The following is a 19,178-nucleotide window of genomic DNA, read 5'->3' as shown; positions in this document are numbered from 1 at the left end:
CCACCTCATTATTCTCGGGAGGCTTCTCCCTCTTTCTCGGCGGCGCCTCGGTCTCGCTCGGCCTCCCCCCTCGAGGGTCGGCTGGCTGATCGTCCGTCCTCCTTCACGAGGTTCGTGCACAACATGGGGACGGCTCTCCACCTCGACCTCCAATCTGACTCCAAGTACACAAAGGAGTTTTTGGAGGAGTTGGACCAGCCTTGTCCTCCTTGGGAGTCCTTGCGGCTCCCTTTGAATCCGGTGCTGCGCCAGGCTTTCTTCTGGAATCTGGAGACCTGCTGTGCGGTCCCGGCCATCCCATCCAAAATGGAGTCTAAGTACAGGACCGTCCCTTGCCCGGGTTTTGAGAAGGTGCAACTTTCCCACCAGTCTTTGCTGGTTGAGTCTTCCCTGAAGAAGTCTCACCCCTCCAGAGTCTCCGCTGCTGTCCCGCCGGGATGGGAGGGGAGGACGATGGACAAATTTGGCAGGCGCCTCTACCAAAATTCTATGATGGCCAACAGGGTCTTGAATTATAATTTCACCTTTACCTCGTACCTTAAGGTACTGGTCAAGTCCTTGCCCGCCTTCCAGGGTGACTTGCCTGCCTCTCGTCGGGCGGAGTTTGGGCGCTTGGTGGACTCTCTCTCGCAGCTTTGTCTCCACTTGTTTCATATGGCTTACGATGCTTTTGAACTGTCCTCCCGGGTCTCCGCCTTTGCGGTGGCCATGCACCGGCTGGCGTGGCTCCGCATAGTTGATATGGACCCTAACCTCCATGATCGTTTGGCCAATCTTCCTTGTTTGGGGAATGAACTGTTTGACAACTCGATTGAGGTGGCCACGAAGCGCCTCTCGGAGCACGAGCGTTCCTTTGCATCGTTGGTGCGGGCCAAGCCAAAGCCCACTCCTCCTAAGACTTATCGGCTGCCGCCCAGGCGGTACCCGCAGAAGCAGACGCCTGCCTTCTCTCGCCCGCCTCCTCGGCGGCAGCAGCAGCAGCGGGCTCCTCCTAAATCTCAGACCTCTGCTGTGTCTAAGCCCGCGCCGTCTTTTTGACTGGTGAGGCGGAAGGGGGCTGCCCCCTCCGCCCTCAACCCCGCCCCTCTTCCTATCGGGGGCCGTCTTCGGGCTTTCTACCAGAATTGGACTCGCATCACCTCGGACGCTTGGGTCCAGACTGTGGTCCGGGAGGAGTATTCGCTGAACTTCCAGGAGTTGCCTCCAGACAGTCCTCCCCCGTCATGTCTGTTTCGAATCGAGCGCAGCTGCCCTTGCTTCTTCTGGAGCCTTGGGCTCTTCTTCGCCTTCGGGCGGTGAAGGAGGTTTCCCTTTCTCAGAGGGGACGGGGATTTTACTCCAGGTACTTCCTGGTCCCCAAAAAGACCGGGGATCTCCGCCCTATTCTGGACCTCCGGAAGCTGAACAAATTCCTAGTTCGGGAAAAGTTCCGGATGTTCTCGCTTCCTGTCTTGTATCCCTTGATGAACGAGGGGGACTGGTTGTGTTTCCTCGATCTGAAAGAGGCCTATACGCACGTGCCCGTCCATCCGGCCTGTCGCCGGTTCCTTCATTTTCAGGTCGGGGACCTCCACCTTCAGTACAGGGTCCTCCCGTTTAGGCTTGCCTCCTCCCCCCGGGTCTTCACAAAGTGCCTTGTGGTGGTGGCGGCGGCTCTGCGGTCGAGGGGCCTTCAGGTCTTCCCGTACCTCGACGATTGGTTGATCAAAGCCTCAACGGAAGAGGGGGTTATTTCAGCGACCCGTCAGACTATTACCTTCCTTCAGAGTCTTGGGTTCGAGGTGAACTTTCCGAAGTCTCAGCTGTGCCCCTCTCAGTCCCTCCACTTTAACGGGGCCGTGCTGGACACGGTTCGCCTCCGGTCTTTCCTGCCTCCCTCTCTGTGGACTTTGGTCTCGGACAGCAGATGATGGTCCTCTTGGGACACATGGCTTCCACTGTGCATGTCACACCGTTCGCGCGGCTGCATCTCAGGTTCCCTCAGTGGACTCTGGCCACTCAGTGGCGGCAGGATCGGGCTCCCGCTTCTCTTCCAATTACGGTGACGCCTTCCTTGAGACGCTCACTCTGTTGGTGGACCAACTCTTCCAATCTTTCTCGCTCCTCCGCATCACAAGGTCCTGACGGATGGACTCCTCGGCGTATGCTTGGGGGGCTCATCTCGAAGGCCTGCGTACACAGGGCCTTTGGTCGAGCGCAGACCATCGTTGCCACATCAACTTGTTGGAGCTTCGGGCCATTTACCATGCCGTAGTGGCCTTCCGCCACTTGCTTCAGGATCGGGTGGTTCTGGTCCTTACGGACAACCAGGTGGCGATGTATTACGTCAATAAGCAGGGGGGTACGGGGTCCTTGTCCCTCTGCAAGGAAGCTCTTCGCCTTTGGACATGGCATTCCGCCACAACATCTTTCTGCGGGCGGTTTACATCCAGGGCGAGCACAACTGCCTGGCGGACAAGTTAAGTCGCCTTTTGCAGCCGCACGAGTGGTCTCTTCATTCCCAGACGCTGCGTCAGGTGTTTCTTCGGTGGGGGACTCCGCAGATAGATCTGTTCGCTTCCCCCCTCAATCACAAGTTGCCTCTCTTCTGTTCGAGGATGTACTCTCCAGATCGTCTCGAGGCAGATGCGTTCCTCTTGGATTGGGAGGGCCGGTTCCTTAATGTGTTCCCGCCTTTTCTTCTGATTCTGAGAACGCTTGTGCATCTCAAGTCGGCTCACGCCACCGTGATCCTGATTGCTCCTCGGTGGCCTCGGCAGCCATGGTTCTCCCTGCTTCTTCAACTCAGTGTCAGAGATCCTCTTCTTCTACCTGTTTTTCTTTCTCTGCTGTCTCAGAGTAGGGGTTCGCTGTTGCATCCCAATCTACAGTCTCTACTTCTGACGGCTTGGCTCCTTTCCACCTGACTCCTTCCTTTGGGTTGTTTCGGTCGGTGAGGGATGTCTTGGAAGCTTCTCGGAAGGCTTCTACCAGGCAATGTTATTCTCAGAAGTGGACGAGATTCGTTACGTGGTGTGCTTTGAATCATGTGGAACCTCTGTCTGCTTCTTTGTCCTCGGTTCTGGATTATTTGCTTCATTTGTCTCAGTCTGGTCTCAAGACAAATTCTGTCCGTGTCCATCTTAGCGCGATTGCTGCCTTCCATCAGCAGCTTGATGGAAAGTCGCTCTCTGTCCACCCCTTGGTTTCTCGTTTCATGAGGGGTTTTTTGAATGTCCATCCTCCTCTCAAGCCTCCCCCTGTGCTTTGGGATCTGAATGTGGTTCTTGCTCAATTGATGAAACCACCATTTGAGCCCATGGATAAAGCTCATCTGAAGTTTCTTACTTGGAAGGTGATCTTTCTGTTTGCTCTCACATCTGCTCGCAGGGTTAGTGAGCTGCAGGCTTTGATAGTGGACCCGCCTGTACTGTCTTTCATCATGACAAGGTGGTTCTGCGCACTCATCCCAAGTTCTTGCCTAAGGTGGTGTCGGATTTCCACCTTAATCAGTCTATTGTCCTTCCAGTGTTTTTTTCCTAAGCCCCATTCTCATCCTGGTGAGGTGGCGCTTCACTTTCTTGACTGTAAAAGAGCGTTGGCTTTCTATCTCCAACACACCCAGTCTCATCAGAAGATTCCTCAACTTTTCTTATCCTTTGATCCTAATAGGTTAGGGCGTCCTGTTTCCAAGCGCACCTTGTCCAACTGGTTGGCTGCTTGTATTTCTTTCTGCTACGCTCAGGCTGGTGTCTTGCTGCATGGTCGGGTTACAGGACATAAAGTCCAAGCGATGGCGGCTTCTGTCGCTTTCCTCAGGTCCACGCCAATTGAGGAGATTTGCAAGGCTGCCACTTGGTCTTCGGTTCATATTTTCACCTCACACTACTGTCTGGATACTTTGTCCAGGAGCGACGGCCGGTTTGGCCAGTCGTTTTTGTGTAATCTGTTTTCCTAAATTGCCAACTTCCCTCCGTCCCTTTTTTGGTTAGCTTGGAGGTCACCCACATGTAGAGAATATGCTGCCTGCTTGTCCTGGGATAAAGCACAGTTACTTACCGTAACAGGTTTTATCCAGGGACAGCAGGCAGATATTCTCGCAACCCTCCCACCTCCCCGGGGTTGGCTTTTTTGCTGGCTATCTGAACTGAAGACCACGAGGAGGGGATGTGCCCTCTAGTGGAGCAGGAAGGCACACACATGTGTGGTGTAGCACCAGCAAACTTGAAATCTTCAATCAAGTTTGCTTGAAAAGCTGTTCGCGTCGGGGCTCCGTGGATGATGTCACCCACATGTAGAGAATATCTGCCTGCTGTCCCTGGATAACACCTGTTACGGTAAGTAACTGTGCTATCTGTGCAGTGAAAAAAGTTACACTTTTTGTCATCTGCTTTTATTTGTTAAAATAAAAAAGGTGATGCTGCTTTTGGTGTATTTATATCATTGCAGCTTGAGGGGTACCTGCGGCTGATGTCTCTATTTGATCTTTCATTCTAGGTCTACATGTACCGGTTCAACCATAACATAAAAAAATATATGTAAGATATTTTAAAAAAATTCCAACCTTGTCTTGAACAGAATCATTTAGGTCTTTACTTTTTTTTTTTTTGAATAAATTGCATATACAAATTCAGCAAAAGGTAAAACCATGTCAGGAAGGTTTACGAAAACACCACCTTACAACAATGGCACTTATGAAGGCAGTTTTGTGTTTTTCTTTTTACAATCAAGAAATAACCATATTATAAATCTTAAAAACAAGACCAACTTTCACATCAATTTAAGGGTGGGGGGGAGACCCAAATCTGATCATTTATCGAATTGGCGCCATAAATTAATTTCACAGGTCATGCTGTAAGAGGAGTGCCCCTCCATTCCCACTGGTGCCAAAGATGAAAACTTGAAATTCTGGAAAAATTAATTCTGTACAGGGAAAAATGATAAAAAAAAAAAAAAAATGAATAGTACCTTACACTATAATTTACACCTTGTTTCCACCTCATGCTTCTGCTACTTCTGAAGTTTATTAAAAGCCAGATCCCAACTTCCATGAATGCACGCTTTCAACAGAAAGTGCCTACCTTGTGTTTCCTGATTTGGAAAGAGATTTCAGATGAACATTTACCTATGAAGTGGAGAATACATTCTCTCCTACAGCAAGTAAATTTAAAAAGTGACACAAAAAACCAACACTGGTATGCATTCAACCAATTGCATATATACTTTTTCAACAATCTTGTACAAAAATATTTCTGCATAATGTATGATAACAAAAAAACGTTTTTGTTAAGAAGGCATAATGTTGTGCATGGTCTATTCTGTAATGACGCTGAACGCATAGATTTAACTACGCAGGTGCTGAAGAATGAAATTTACACGACCAAGCACATGCCAGCGTACTTTGCTCAGAAGAAGGCATAGTCTCTCCTGCTGTGAACATCTGAGCCAGAACAGCTGCCTTCTGAGTTCCTCTTCAATTCAGTGCAAGATGCCTTTGGCTGACTCATTCTGGTGCAAGAATTAATGTTTGCAGTCAGGTTCACTGTGCTTGGATTCCTGATGGTTGTATTTCCAAGTTTCATACTGAAAATAAAATCCTCCATGTTTTCTAAATGCCTTTTCCTCATCTGGTCCTTCAGCTTAACTTTTGCAAGAGTTTTTCTTCCGTTTGTCCAAACTGTACAATCACAGACATCTCTGCTATAAACTGCTCACAGCTTTCCTTTGTTACCTGCTTGCAGTACCTTAAGTCAATTAAACAGATATTTCCACAACGTTTAAAATAGGTCAGGCACTGGTCAGTAACTTTATTGCAGTCTGAAAAACAAAAACAAACATCAATCCATTGTGCACAATATTATAACAATTATTTAAGAACAGCTATTTATATGTGTCAGAGGTGGTTTATTTTACTTAAGCTAGAACTTTAATGGTAAAATTTACAGCCCAAGTGATTGTTATATTTTAATATAACTATATTTTCACATAATAAATTGGAAGATACGTGGCTAGTCTCATTGTTTCCCCAGTTTATACAGTGCTGATGGCAGTAGCTGATTCAGAGAGAGCATAACAGAAAGTGATTCCAACAGAGAATTATATAATCAGCTTGTGTACTTTGCTAATATTAGTAAGGTTCTAAGGATCAAACAAAAATAAGCTGAAAGCTTGTATGTGGATTTAATGCACAGTTCTGAAACACGATCTAGTGCCCAAGACTAAAAGACCATAAAATTCCACTGCAGAGCTACCAATCACGTAGCTTCTATTTCAAACTTTCTGCAACAAATTGCTTGCAGGATGCAGCATTCAGAGAACATGCAAATTATTGCCACGTTATAATGCAGCAATAGTCCTGCAGCTCATTGCAAAATAAGTTTCTTCCTGTCAGAGGGCTAGATGCACTAAAGCCTCCGATTGTCGCTAAACCGGTTTGACTGGTTTAGAGACCCATCGTATTTGCCGACACGATGCTTTAAACAGGCTCAATGTGTGATTTTCTGTATGGTCCTACATTCTCTGATTCTGGCATGCAAATGAGGTCATTAATATTAAAACCAGTTATTCTATCGATCTAAATTTGCATGCCAGAAACGGGTCAATAGGACCGACCCAGAAAAGCTGACAGGTCTACCTGTTGGTCTGCCTGGTTTTTCATTTTGTTTCTATGAGCACAGATACACACACACAAATATCTGGCTCATAAAAAACAAATGCCATGCCTCCCCCCACCACTAGTGATGGCCTCCCTGATGACACCCCCCAGAACCGTGAACAGGGAAGGAGCCTTAGGAGTCTGAGCCAATCAGGGCCTTAGGCCCCTCCTTATGGCAGGCCTGAAGAGCAGGAGGTACTGGGTATTCCTCCTGCTGTCAACTAATTTCCAGGTACAGGGGGGGGGCATGTGGTGATAGGAGGGAGTGGGCATCCCTCCTACAGATTTTGGCTGTTGCGGGGGGCTACTATGGTGGCAGAAGGGAGTGGGCATCCTTTCTGCCTCCAGGTTCCAGGGTGGGTCGTCGGGGGAGGGTGTACGGGCATTTTATTTTTTTTTAACCGGCCAAAAAATAAAATTAAGCCAACAGCGACTCGTATGGCCTTAGCGACCATGTTTAGTGCATCTAGTTCAGAGTGTAAGAAGTGACTGGTTCAGGCATTGACAGGTAGGGCAATATTTAAAAACAAGCTGCTGACATATTTTTTTGCATCAGCCCTGGTAATCAAGCCCCCCCCCCCTCCATCACAAAACTGATGCACCCAACAGCATCTACAACAACCTGAGCCAACTCGATCCTTTCTCCACCAATATCCCTAGTGTCAATTAGAGAATGACACGGGGAAAAAATCTGTCCCTGTCAACGCCCCGTCCCCAGCCCACCATCCTCTGCACCGCCCCGTCACCGCCATTCCCTTTACCACCCCGTCACCGTCATCCCTTTCACCGCCCCATCACCGCCACTGCCATCCCATTCACCGCCCCGTCACCGCTGCATCCATATAAGCCTTAGTACTGTAATATTTAGCTTATTCCTTTCTTATAAATCAAAGTTCCTGCTGCTGAACTAGAGAAAGAGATGTTCAGCTGGCAGGGCTTTGTTTATAAATTTTTATCAACACAACTAATATACTACTTTATCCTAAAGCAAAAAAAAAAATAAATAAATATAATTTTTTTTTCTACCTTTGTCGTCTGGTTTCTGCTTTCCACATCTTCTCATTCAATTCCTTCCATCCACTGTGTGTCTTCTCTCTGCGTCTTCCATTTGCTGTTACTGTGCCTCTCCCTTCACCCCCCCCCCCCAATTGGTCTAGCACCCATCTTCTTCCCTCCGCTCCCCCATAGTCTGGCATCTGTCTTCTTCTCACTCTGTCTTCCACATTTCCCTTCAGGGTCTGTTCCTCTCCACCCTCCTTCAATGTCTGTCCTATTCCTTTCCACCACCACCCTTCCCTCCCTCCTTTACCAACTGTTCCTTTCTACCACCCTTCAGCTCCTCTCGCGTGGCCTATCTACCTTCCTCCCTCTTATTTTCATGGCACGTTACAATGTAATTTGTGCAAGCCACTGGGAGCCTGCGAGCTCGGTCCCTGTCCCATCCCCACAAACCATCTCGCTTCTGTGCCCCTATTTTCCCCATTTCTAATATCTCCCCTATGTATCTGCCATTGCCCCCCCCCCCTGTGTCCATATACCATCCCCATGGCATGTCCCCTTTATGTTTCTGTCCCTATGCCCTTTGCACATAATTTCCCCTCTTTCTGTTACCTTCCTGTGTCCAGATTTCCCCTATCTTCCTCTTCCATACCAGTATGTCTCTTCTTTTCAACCCCATCTAGCTTTTTTTCCCTCTTTCTTCCCCCCCCCTGCTTCTAGCATCTGGCTCACCTGCCTGTCCTTCCCTTTCTTTCCTGCTGTGGGATTTTCTTTCCGTCTTCATCCCCTTGGCCCAGAATCCTTTTCCCTTTCACTCCCTCCTTCCAGTTTGAGCCGGGAACACGGGCGATCGCACGGTCCCCGCAGCCCCCACCCGCCTGCCCAATCGATCCTAGTGTTTAGCCAGCTCTCTCTCTTCTCCTCACCTTAGTTTGTAGGTTTTCTTTTTCGGCGATCTGCACCGCTTTCCCAAAGAGCTGCGCACGCGCGGCTGCTCAGTGTTCAATCTTCTGCTCTGCTGCAACTTCCTGTTTCCGGCTGTGTCAGAGCAGAAGATCGAAACTGAGCAGCAGCGGGTGCGCGGCTCTTTGATAGTGTGTGGGTCGCCGAAAAAGAAAACCTACAAACTAAGGTGAGGAGAAGGGAGAGAGCTGGCTAATCACTAGGATCGATTGGGCAGGCAGGTGTGGGCTTCGGGGACCGCGTGATCCTTCATGCGTCACTGTGGGGACAAGACCATTCACCGCAGCGACTGCTAGTTTTTGTTCCCCGTTTCAGCGGGTTACCCGCGGCTAAACCGCCACCATGTCATTCTCTAGTGTCAATCCTTTCAAAATGGTGGCATCTGACCCTACATGAAATAAGAGTCAGTCTACCAAATTAGGGACTTTCCCTTATTTGGTAGTCTCTGCCCAGTTTTTAACAAAAAGGGGGAAAAAGCTTATTTGGCAGTGATCCTGCTTGGTCCATCCAAGATACACCACTTAGGTTAAAGAATTGCTCCTGCCTCTAAGGTATGAGAGTCTGGGATGAGGGGAGGCATTAAACACCATGGAAAGATTTTTTTTCTTTTTTCGTAGGGGTGTGGTTGAAACATGCAAGGTTTCTGCTAGACACCAGGAACTGATGCAAAAAGCTATTGGGGCAGGCGATCAGGTAGGGTGGAAAAAAGGGTTGTCATTACACACTCACTCCTTTCAAACTAACCTTCTATACTGCCTTACCCCTTGCAAAAAAAAAAAAAAAAAAAAAATTTTTCACAAAAAAGCCATTTCTCTTTGCTCGGTGGGGGGAATAGGTAATAGCCTCTTTACCAATCATTCTAATGTTGTGTGTGGCCATGTTTACTGCATGAATTAACACTCATGCTCATCTTCTTTCTGCATTGCTTGGCCAATAATCTGCATTTTCACGATGTTAACATGGAGCTGTTTGGCTGGCGGTAGCTTTTTGCTTCGGCCCCACTGTACCAGAAATACTATGGGGGCCTTTGGTCAATCCTAAAATTTAGCCCTGTACAAGGCAGAGACTACAAGGGTGTATGTACCTTGACCGACAGAGAAATTATTAATTCATTTTATTCTCTCCCATTCCCCTTGAAAAAAGTCATAATCCAAATATCAATTCAGGATAAATTAATCAAAGTTTGAAATACTTTTGCAAAAAAATAAACATGCATGATGTCAACTCACTACTCTTCATCAGCCTTGGACAGGTCCAGGAAGATAAGGAACTCCCCTTTGCGAACGGCTACTATCATGGATTGTAGAGCATCCATGCAAAAAGGCAAAATCCTGAGTGCCCTGTTGACATTCTTAAAATCCAAAATCAGATGGAAGGATCCCTCTTTCTTGGACAGCACAAAGTAAATGGAATACCTACCAGAACTAAGGCATCCAGCAACTGCAACCTGTGCAATGTGTGCTGGCCAGTGGTTGCCTTTTGCGCCACCCTGCATGGAGAGACCATGAAGAGATCAGAAAGAGGACAAAACTCCAGAAGGTAACCGAATTGCAGAATGTCCAGGACCCACTGGTCCGATGTAATCCGGGCCCAGCTCTAGTAGAAATGTTGCATTCCCTACCCCCCATCCAACCCCCAATGAGCGAATCTGGAGATTTGGGCCCCAAACTTTCATTGGGCAGGACGGACAGCACTGGAAGCTCCCCGACACCCCTGCATTAGCCTCCTCAAAAGGACTGAGACCTGGTCCAAAACCTACCCCTTGTGAAAATGCAAACTGACCTTGATGAGACTGACAAATATCCTTTGAACAGCCTCCAGATGCCCCCAGCAAGACAAATTGGCTCTACTTTCCGGTAACCAAGGACTCCTTTAAATCCCTGCCACAGTGCACATGCCCTGAAAAGGGAAATGGCCTAAGACGTACTTTGGATGCCATATCTGCCGACCACTGAAGGAGGCAAAGAAAATGGTGCTTGGCCATCGACAAAGCCAAGAACTTTGTCAAGTTCCTAACCAATCCTATAGGGTATCATCCAGAAAGGCTGTCCACATGTCCAAAATGATAATGTCTCTCCTGGAGCATCAAGCAAATGCTCTGCCCAGCACAACCAGGCATGTGCCACATAGTTGCCACAGATTTCACCCTTAAGGCCAGAGTGGAAATTTCAAAGGATCTCTTAAGGAGAACCTCTGTTCAACAATCCTTGGGATCCTTAAGGGCCATGCTGCTCTCAACCAGAATCACCATCTTCTTGGTCACTATCGTAACTAAGATAGAAACATAGAACATGACGGCAGAAAAGGGCCACGGCCCATCTAGTCTGCCCACACTAATGGCCCACCCCCTAACTACCTCCATGAAGAGATTCCATATGCCAATCCCATCTTTTCTTAAAATCTGGCATGCTGCTTGCCTCAATTACCTGTTGTGGAAGATGTCCACTTTCAGCCAGCAAAAATGCTCCCGATTCTCCAAAGGCAGATGATAATGAAGAGCCACTACTCTTGCAGTCTTGAGAGGTGCATCTGAATGCTGCCACTGAACCTCAACCAACTCCCTAAGATCCTTGTTGTATGTGAAGGATCTCCCTTCCTAGGAGCAGAAGGGGCCTCCTCCTCCTCTTAAAGACCCAAACGGTTCAATACCTGAGAGGTCAAGAGGGAAAGCTTCTGCCAGTGAAAAATTGGAACTACTGACAGGTCCTCCCCCAATGGAGTTTCCACAATATTCTCTGAAGGACCCTGAAGATAATCTACTTCCTTAAACTCCTCCTCAACTTGAGAAAATGAAAAGAATTCTCGAGCACTCTGACTTAAATGTGGTGCTTAGCCCCATAGGACCCCTGCTGGTTCATAGACCTAGCTCCGAAAGACTGCGGCTGATCAGTAGCATAGTCCCAGCAGGTCCTGAATGATCCAGAGACCCCCCCAAATCTCCTGCCCCAAGGAACCAAGCAAACGCTGCTTCAGGCAGAAGATTTGGTGTAGGAGTAATAAGCTCCGGGGAAAAGGCTCTCCAAAAACATGTCAGATCAAAATTAAGAGGATCCAATGACACAGCCTGCGCACCCAACAAAGCGGCCTTTCCGGCCAACAAAATGTTGGCTGATACATACTGTGTGGATCTTCCCCACCAAGAACCGAGCCTCCAAAGCATCTGGTCCCCTCTCTCTACGTTCCTCGAGCGAGTATAGCTGCAGTTTATTCAGTCTTTCCTCATATGGGAGGTTTTTGAGTCCCGAGACCATCCTGGTGGTCATTCGCTGAACTGACTCGATTCTCCGCAAATCTTTTTGATAATGTGGTCTCCAGAATTGAACACAATATTCAAGATGAGGTCTCACAGATCCATGGTGAGACCTCATCTTGAATATTGTGTTCAATTCTGGAGACCACATTATCAAAAAGATGTGCGGAGAATCGAGTCGGTTCAGCGAATGACCACCAGGATGGTCTCGGGACTCAAGAACCTCCCATATGAGGAAAGACTGAATAAACTGCAGCTATACTCGCTCGAGGAACGTAGAGAGAGGGGGGACATGATTGAGACGTTTAAATATATCACGGGCTGCATCGAAGTGGAAGACGATATCTCCTTTCTTAAAGGACCTTCGACCACAAGAGGTCATCCGCTGAAAATCAAAGGCGGGCAATTTCATGGTGACGCCAGGAAGTATTTCTTCACCGAAAGGGTGGTCGATCATTGGAATGAACTTCCATTGCAGGTGATTAACGCCAGCAGCGTGCTCGATTTTAAAAAGAAATGGGATATGTATGTGGGATCTCTAGCGGGGTGAAGTCTGGGGGTGGGTCATTAGCGTGGGCAGACTTGATGGGCTACAGCCCTTTTCTGCCGTCATATTCTATGTTTCTATTTCTGTATCGCCCTTGGATCACCCTGCAGATGACAACTGAAGGAGAGCTCTGGAACAGGGAAAGCCATTGAATTACCTGCTGAAGCTTCCTCACACATGTGGCACAAGCTGCTGCTAGGAGACAACAAGTGGTATGATGAGCAGGCCACGCAACAGTGCACTTTCCCTGAGGGAGACACCATTTAGCAAACATGCACGTCCAATGTAGCGCACCATGCTGCTTTCCAAAAGGCTACAGAGCTGCCCCCTCTTCCAACTGCAACCCAGCAGGATCTGATTCTGGAAGGTTCACCTTTTATTTAGTTAGGTTCCCCCCAAACCCCCACCCCAAACAAAAACCAACAGCAAATGGTTGCTCTTTTCTGCCTGGGAAAGCCTTAAGGAACCTCCTCTTTAAGGACCCCCCCCCCCCACTCTAAGAAAGGGAGAAGAGACCAAGCAAAACAGTGATGCTTAAGGTTGGAAAGGAGAGTCCTGTAGAAGTGTGTGCACCCCCCGGGGATCTTAGGCCCACAGCAGACAGGCACAGAGAACGCAGAAAGTCTCACCCAATTCTTAAAAAAAAAAAAAAAAAGTGTTCTCAGCTCGATATTTGTTGTTCCTAAGGCAATATGCCCCAGATGTTCAAATTTCAATATTATTATTTTTTTAATTAATTAAAAATAAGGGATAAAAGTAAGTTGCCCAATGGTTCCATCAGGACTGAACTGCACAGATCTACCTACTATCTGCTATGGAGATGGGACAAAGGACTGCACAGAGGTTAGGTGATGTCACTAACAGTTTTCTGTCACCCCATCTGCTGGTAGGAGGGCATATAACCCACTCGTTGGAAATAGTCTGGTGCAGACACTAAGGAACATCAAATACTCCAGTTTCTCTTTTGTTGCTTTATAACCCCTAATAATTTTCTTGTGCGTGTGTGCTTTGCTTTGACATGTGTAGGGCTCATGATCTACACATGAAAGTATATGGCTTAAAGAGAACATTGCCTGGGGTAATTATATTTATTGAGTTTTAAGGTTGCCAAATAGGTAGGTAAAGTGATGGCAAAATATAGAAAAGATGCTTGAGTGCATAGGGAGAGGAATGGCCAAGCAGGAACAAAGCAGCAATATTGTCTCTCTTAGATCTCATTGGAAGAGTACTATGCATAATTCCAGGGCTGTGATATCGGAGTCATGGAGTGGGAAGCAATTTTTGGGTTACCAAAGTTGGAGTTGGTGAAAATGTGCCAACTCCAACTCCTAATAGAGTTAAATTGTATGTCATGCAAATATTATAATACTTACATTTCTTATTTCACAGATAATAATTTGATTAACCTTTTTTTCAGGATATGTTTTACTTTTAGAATATATTTTGATATCAAGTTCTTTGATGATTACAAAAATGAAATATATTTTATGATATTTATATTAGTGAAAGAGGCATCTAGAGAATGACATGGGGACAAAGTTTGTCCCCATCCCTGCCCTGTTCCTGCAAACTCTGATCCCAATGCACAAGCCTCGAATAGTTATGATTTTATATTGAGATCATTTTATTAAAGTAAAAAACAATATTCTGTACAACTGTCATTTTATAAATCACAAATACAGAACAAGGATCAACGAAACCCCTGTCTCCCCTCCCCCTCACAAATATTCCCTCTACTATCAAGACTATTGAACAAGCCAAATTACTACAAAATGCTGAATAGAAAAATCATGCTAACAGAATACCCCAGTCACATAAAGAGAACATAAATGCTAAATCCACCATCCTTTCCAGACTGGACTATTGCAACTCTATCTACCTAAGCCTAACAAAGAAAAACCTTCAAAGACTCCAGCAGATTCAAAATGCCGCTGCTAAGCTTATCTTAGCAAAAAGCAAATTCGACCACGTCTCATCACTTTTGTCCAAGCTCCACTGGCTCCCGATAATCTCCAGAGTCCACTTCAAATGTGCCTGCCTTACTTTCAAGATCCTACACAGCATTCTCCCCCCTTTTATTCCTCTTTCTTGGAATTCCTCTAACCCCAATTCCACCAGATCTACCCAAAAACTGAAACTTTCCTTTCCCTTATAGGAAAACTAGGTTCCTCCCTCCCTTTCAGAATCACTGAGCTCTGGAACAATCTTACCTCCCCTCTTAGGAATCTGAGCTCCCTCCAAATCTTCCGAAAACATCTGAAAACCTGGTTATTTTCAAAAATATAACCCTTCCTCTCTCTGGTTACTCTGTTCTAAATTTTCTCTTTATTTTGTCTTTTCCTATCACTGGAGTTCCTTTCTACCCTAACCCTTGTTAACCGTGTCGAGCTTTGCGAATGTAGAGATGATGCGGTATACAAACCCAAGGTTTAGTTTAGTTTAGTTTAGCTGACCAAAAATTAAAACAAAATCCCAAGAAGCTACACCTTGCATATAGTACAACACCTAAATAGCTATATAAATAAAGGAGTTGGCATCGAAGGTTTAATATACCAACTCCACCTTCAAAAGAATATAAATAGGATGGAGTCAATCCAGTGGACAGAAAGGGAGATTTATTTATAACCACAAAGGTGTCAGCCCTCTTGCAATGGAAAGGAAGCTCTTGGACAAGGGGTCATGGGAGGAGGGTGACAGGGGACATTTGGCGTAATCTAAGGCAGTGTTCTTCAACCTTTTGACACCTATGGACTGGTGGAAATAAAATAATTATTTTGTGGACCAGCACCACTCGGCGGACCAGCAGTTGAAGAACACTGGGCTAAGTCATACCTATCTTCACCCAATCTCCGCCCCAGACCCCGCCCCCATAATAGTACTAATTGTAACACCATTTTTTCCATTCATTTTTCATATACATAAGAATTGCCACTGCTGGGTCAGACCAGTGGTCCATCCTGTCCAGCAGTCCGTTCACACGGCGGCCCTCTGGTCAAAGACCAGCACCCTGAGACTAGCCCTACCAGCGTATGTCCTTGTTCAGTAGGAACTTGTCTAACTTTAGAAGCATAGAAGATGACGGCAGAAAAGGGCCATAGCCCAACAAGTCTGCCCACTCTATTGACCCACCCCCCTTGATTTTACCTCTTTAGAGAACCCACGTGTGTATCCCATTTCTTTTTAAAATCCAGCACACTGCTGGCCTCAATCACCTGAAGTGGAAGTTCATTCCAATGATCAACCACCCTTTCGGTGAAGAAATACTTCCTGGTGTCGCCATGTAATTTCCCACCCTTGATTTTCAGCGGATGCCCTCTTGTGGCTGAGGGCCCTTTAAGAAAGAAGATATCATCTTCCACCTTGATACAGCCCATGATATATTTAAAAGTCTCTATCATGTCACCTCTCTCTCTACGTTCCTTGAGCGAGTATAGCTGCAATTTATTCAGCCTTTCCTCATATGGGAGATCTTTGAGTCCCGAGACCATCCTGGTGGCCATTCGTTGTACCGACTCAACTCTCAGCACATCTTTTTGGTAATGTGGTCTCCAGAATTGAACACAATATTCCAGATGAGGTCTCACCATGGATCTGTACAACGGCATTATGACTTCGGGCTTCCGGCTGACAAAACTTCTACGGATACAACCCATCATTTGTCTTGCCTTCGATGAAGCCTTCTCTACTTGATTGGCAGTTTTCATGTCTTCGCTAATTATCACCCCCAAATCACGTTCTGCCTTAGTCCTGGCTAAGGTTTCACCATTTAGTGTGTAAGTTTTGCATGGATTTCTGCTGCTAAGGTGCATGACTTTACATTTTTTAGCATTGAAGCTTAGCTGCCAAGTCGAAGACCACTGTTCCAATAGAAGTAGGTCCTGCGTCATACTGTCGGGCAAAGTGCTCTTACTTACTATGTTGCATAGTTTGGCATCATCAGCGAATAATGTGATTTTACCTTGAAGCCCCCGAGTCAGATCTCCTACGAATATGTTGAAAAGGATCGGGCCCAAGACTGAACCCTGCAGCACTCCACTGGTCACCTCTGACGTTTTGAAAGGGGTACCGTTTACCACCACTCTCTGAAGTCTACCGCTTAGCCAATCATTGACCCATGCAGTCAATGTTTCTCCCAGACCCATAAATTTCATCTTGCTTTGTCTTGAATCCCTGGAGGATGTTTTTCCCTATGACAGACTCCAGAAGAGCGTTCCAATTCTCCACCACTCTCTGGGTGAAGAAGAACTTCCTTATGTTCGTATGGAATCTATCCCCTTTCAACTTTAGAGAGTGCCCTCTCATTCTCCCTACCTTGAAAAGGGTGAAAAACCTGTCCTTATCTACTAAGTCTATCCCCTTCAGTACCTTGAATGTTTCGATCATGTCCCCTCTCAATCTCCTCTGTTTGAGGGAGAAGAGGCCCAGTTTCTCTAATCTTTCACTGTACGGCAGCTCCTCCAACCCCTTAACCATCTTAGTCGCTCTTCATTCAAGGTACTGAAGGGGATAGACTTAGTAGATAAGGACAGTTTGTTCACCCTCTCCAAGGTAGGGAGAACAAGAGAGCACTTTCTAAAGTTGAAAGGGGATAGATTCCGTACAAACGTAAGGAAGTTCTTCTTCACCCAGAGAATGGTAGAAAGCTGGAATGCTCTTCCAGAGGCTGTTATAGGGGAAAACACCCTCCAAGGATTCAAGACAAAGTTAGACAAGTTTCTGCTGAACAAGAACGTGCGCTGGTAGGGCTAGTCTCAGTTAGGGTGCTGGTCTTAGACCAGAGGGCCGCCGCGTGAGCGGACTGCTGGGCATGATGGACCACTGGTCTGATTCAGCAGTGGCAATTCTCATGTTCTTATGTTCTCTGGACTCTTTCGAGTAGTACCGTGTCCTTTTTCATGTACACACACACACACAATATAATCATATTAATAACACATAATGATTAACCACAAAATTAAAATACACAAAGCACACTGTATGCTTTTCAACATTCATTCCTACCAGAAAACAGATAACCCCAAGCAAAATGCAGGACCAAAAACCAAAAGTACTAATATTTACAAACAAACCCTAAGATGCAAGACTCTCCAAGCAATACAACCGAGGGAAAAAACCCAAATGCATTTCATCCTGAACAGACAGCAGATGTAAATCAATCACTAAATAAAAAAATAAAAGCATTCCCCCTACCATTGTTGTCTCTCTCTTTCCATGCTGTGCCTTGCCTTCTGGCTTGCCCCCTGGTGTTATCTTTGGCCCGGTCCACAGTGCAATCAACGCGGCGGCTTCGGGCTGGCTCCCTGAGTGCTGCAGTGCACAAAGCTGTGGGCAGCGGCTCCTCGCGCACCTCATCTGGAAGCCTTTCCTCTGACGTTGCGATGTCAGAGAGAAGTCTTCCGGTTCAGGCGCAGAATGCGCATAGGAGCCTTTTCCCATAGCTTTGTGTACCTCAGCACTCAGGGAGCCGGCCCGAAGACGCCGCGTGGACCAGTGGCTGCAGAACACTGTCTTGGGCCCGATGGAGGTGCCAGCCCTGTGGACCGGCAGAAAATTTCTGCGGACCAGCACTAGTCCACAGACTGGCAGTTGAAGAACACTGATTTAAGGAAATATTTCTTTACTAGTGTTTAAGCCCGTTACATTAACGGGTGCTAGAATATATGGCTGGCTGTCTTTCTTTATTTATTTATGTCTCTCTCCCTGCTCCTGTCTCTTTCTTCCTTTCTTTCTGTCTCTCTCCCTCCTGCAATTTTTCTCTCTCTCTCTCTCCCTGGCACCCTTTGTCTGTCTTTCTTTCTGTCTCTCTCTGGTCCCCTGTCTGTCTTTATTTCTGTCTGTCTCTCTCCCTAGCCTCTTTTGTCTGTCTGTATTTCTTTCTGTGTCTCCCCCCCCCCACTTTCCTTCGCAGAAGCAGCAGTGATATTTCCCTTCCCCTCCAGATCCATGTGAAGTAGTAGCAGCATTTTCCCCCATCCACCCCCCATTCCCTTCTCTTTCCCCCCCACCACTTTCCTTTGCAGAAGCAGCAGCGGTATTTCCCTTCCCCTCCAAGTCCCTGCTGAAGCAGTAGCAGCATTTTCCCCCACCCCACATTCCCTTCTCTCCCCCCCCCACTTTCTTTTGCAGAAGCAGCAGTGATATTTCCCTTCCCCTCCAGATCCCTGTGAAGTAGTAGCAGCAGCATTTTCCCCCACCCACCCCCCATTCCCTTCTCTCCCCCACCACCACTTTCCTTTGCAGAAGCAGCAGCGGTATTTCCCTTCCCCTCCAGGTCCCTGCTGAGTAGTAGAAGCATTTTCCCCCACCCCCCCATTCCCTTCTCTTACTGTGAGCTGCACTGCTCCGTTCGGCTCCTCCCCCTTCCCTTCCCGCGTGCTGGCCTGCTGCGGCTGAAGGTTTTTTTTCGGCGACTCCTCCTGTTAAAACTCCCCCCCTTCCCGCAACGACCGCTACCGCTCCTGTTCAAAGCGGCCTGCTGAGGTTCACGGCCGGCTGTAACGAACCTCGCAGGCCGCTCTCCAACTCGGTAGCATGTTCCCTCTGACGCGATCGCTTTGAACAGGAGCGGTTGTTGCGGGAAGGGGGGGGAGTCGGCGACGTGCAGGCCGCTGTGAACAGGAGCGGCAGCAGCAGCAGGACCATGAGCCCTCCTCCCACCATCCGCCGCCAGCGCCGCTCCTGTCGCCCGATGCACCTAACTGGCGCATACGCCTCAAGCCGCGGCCACGGACGGACACAGCACACATCAGGTCCCCACAGGAGATGAGCCGCTGCAGCTTGCGGCC

At 47.3% G+C, this 19,178-nt stretch overlaps 1 protein-coding gene across 9 annotated transcripts in view; it reads right to left on the bottom strand.

The window, feature by feature from the left end:
- Positions 1 to 4,549: 4,549 nt before the first annotated feature.
- Positions 4,550 to 19,178, bottom strand: part of KDM2B (lysine demethylase 2B) — a 336,356-nt gene continuing 321,727 nt past the window's right edge. For all 9 annotated transcript variants that reach the window (XM_033955541.1, XM_033955539.1, XM_033955538.1 and 6 more), the window contains one exon: positions 4,550 to 5,796. In XM_033955541.1, coding sequence (XP_033811432.1) covers positions 5,615 to 5,796 — 182 coding nt within the window. In that variant the 3' untranslated portion in view covers positions 4,550 to 5,614. The remainder of the gene's footprint in view (positions 5,797 to 19,178) is intronic.

This window comes from Geotrypetes seraphini, chromosome 8 (genome assembly GCF_902459505.1).
Source record: "Geotrypetes seraphini chromosome 8, aGeoSer1.1, whole genome shotgun sequence".
Classification (NCBI taxonomy): Eukaryota; Metazoa; Chordata; class Amphibia; order Gymnophiona; family Dermophiidae; genus Geotrypetes; species Geotrypetes seraphini.
Note: the sequence above shows the minus strand (reverse complement) of the source record. Positions and strands in the feature narration are given on the sequence as shown.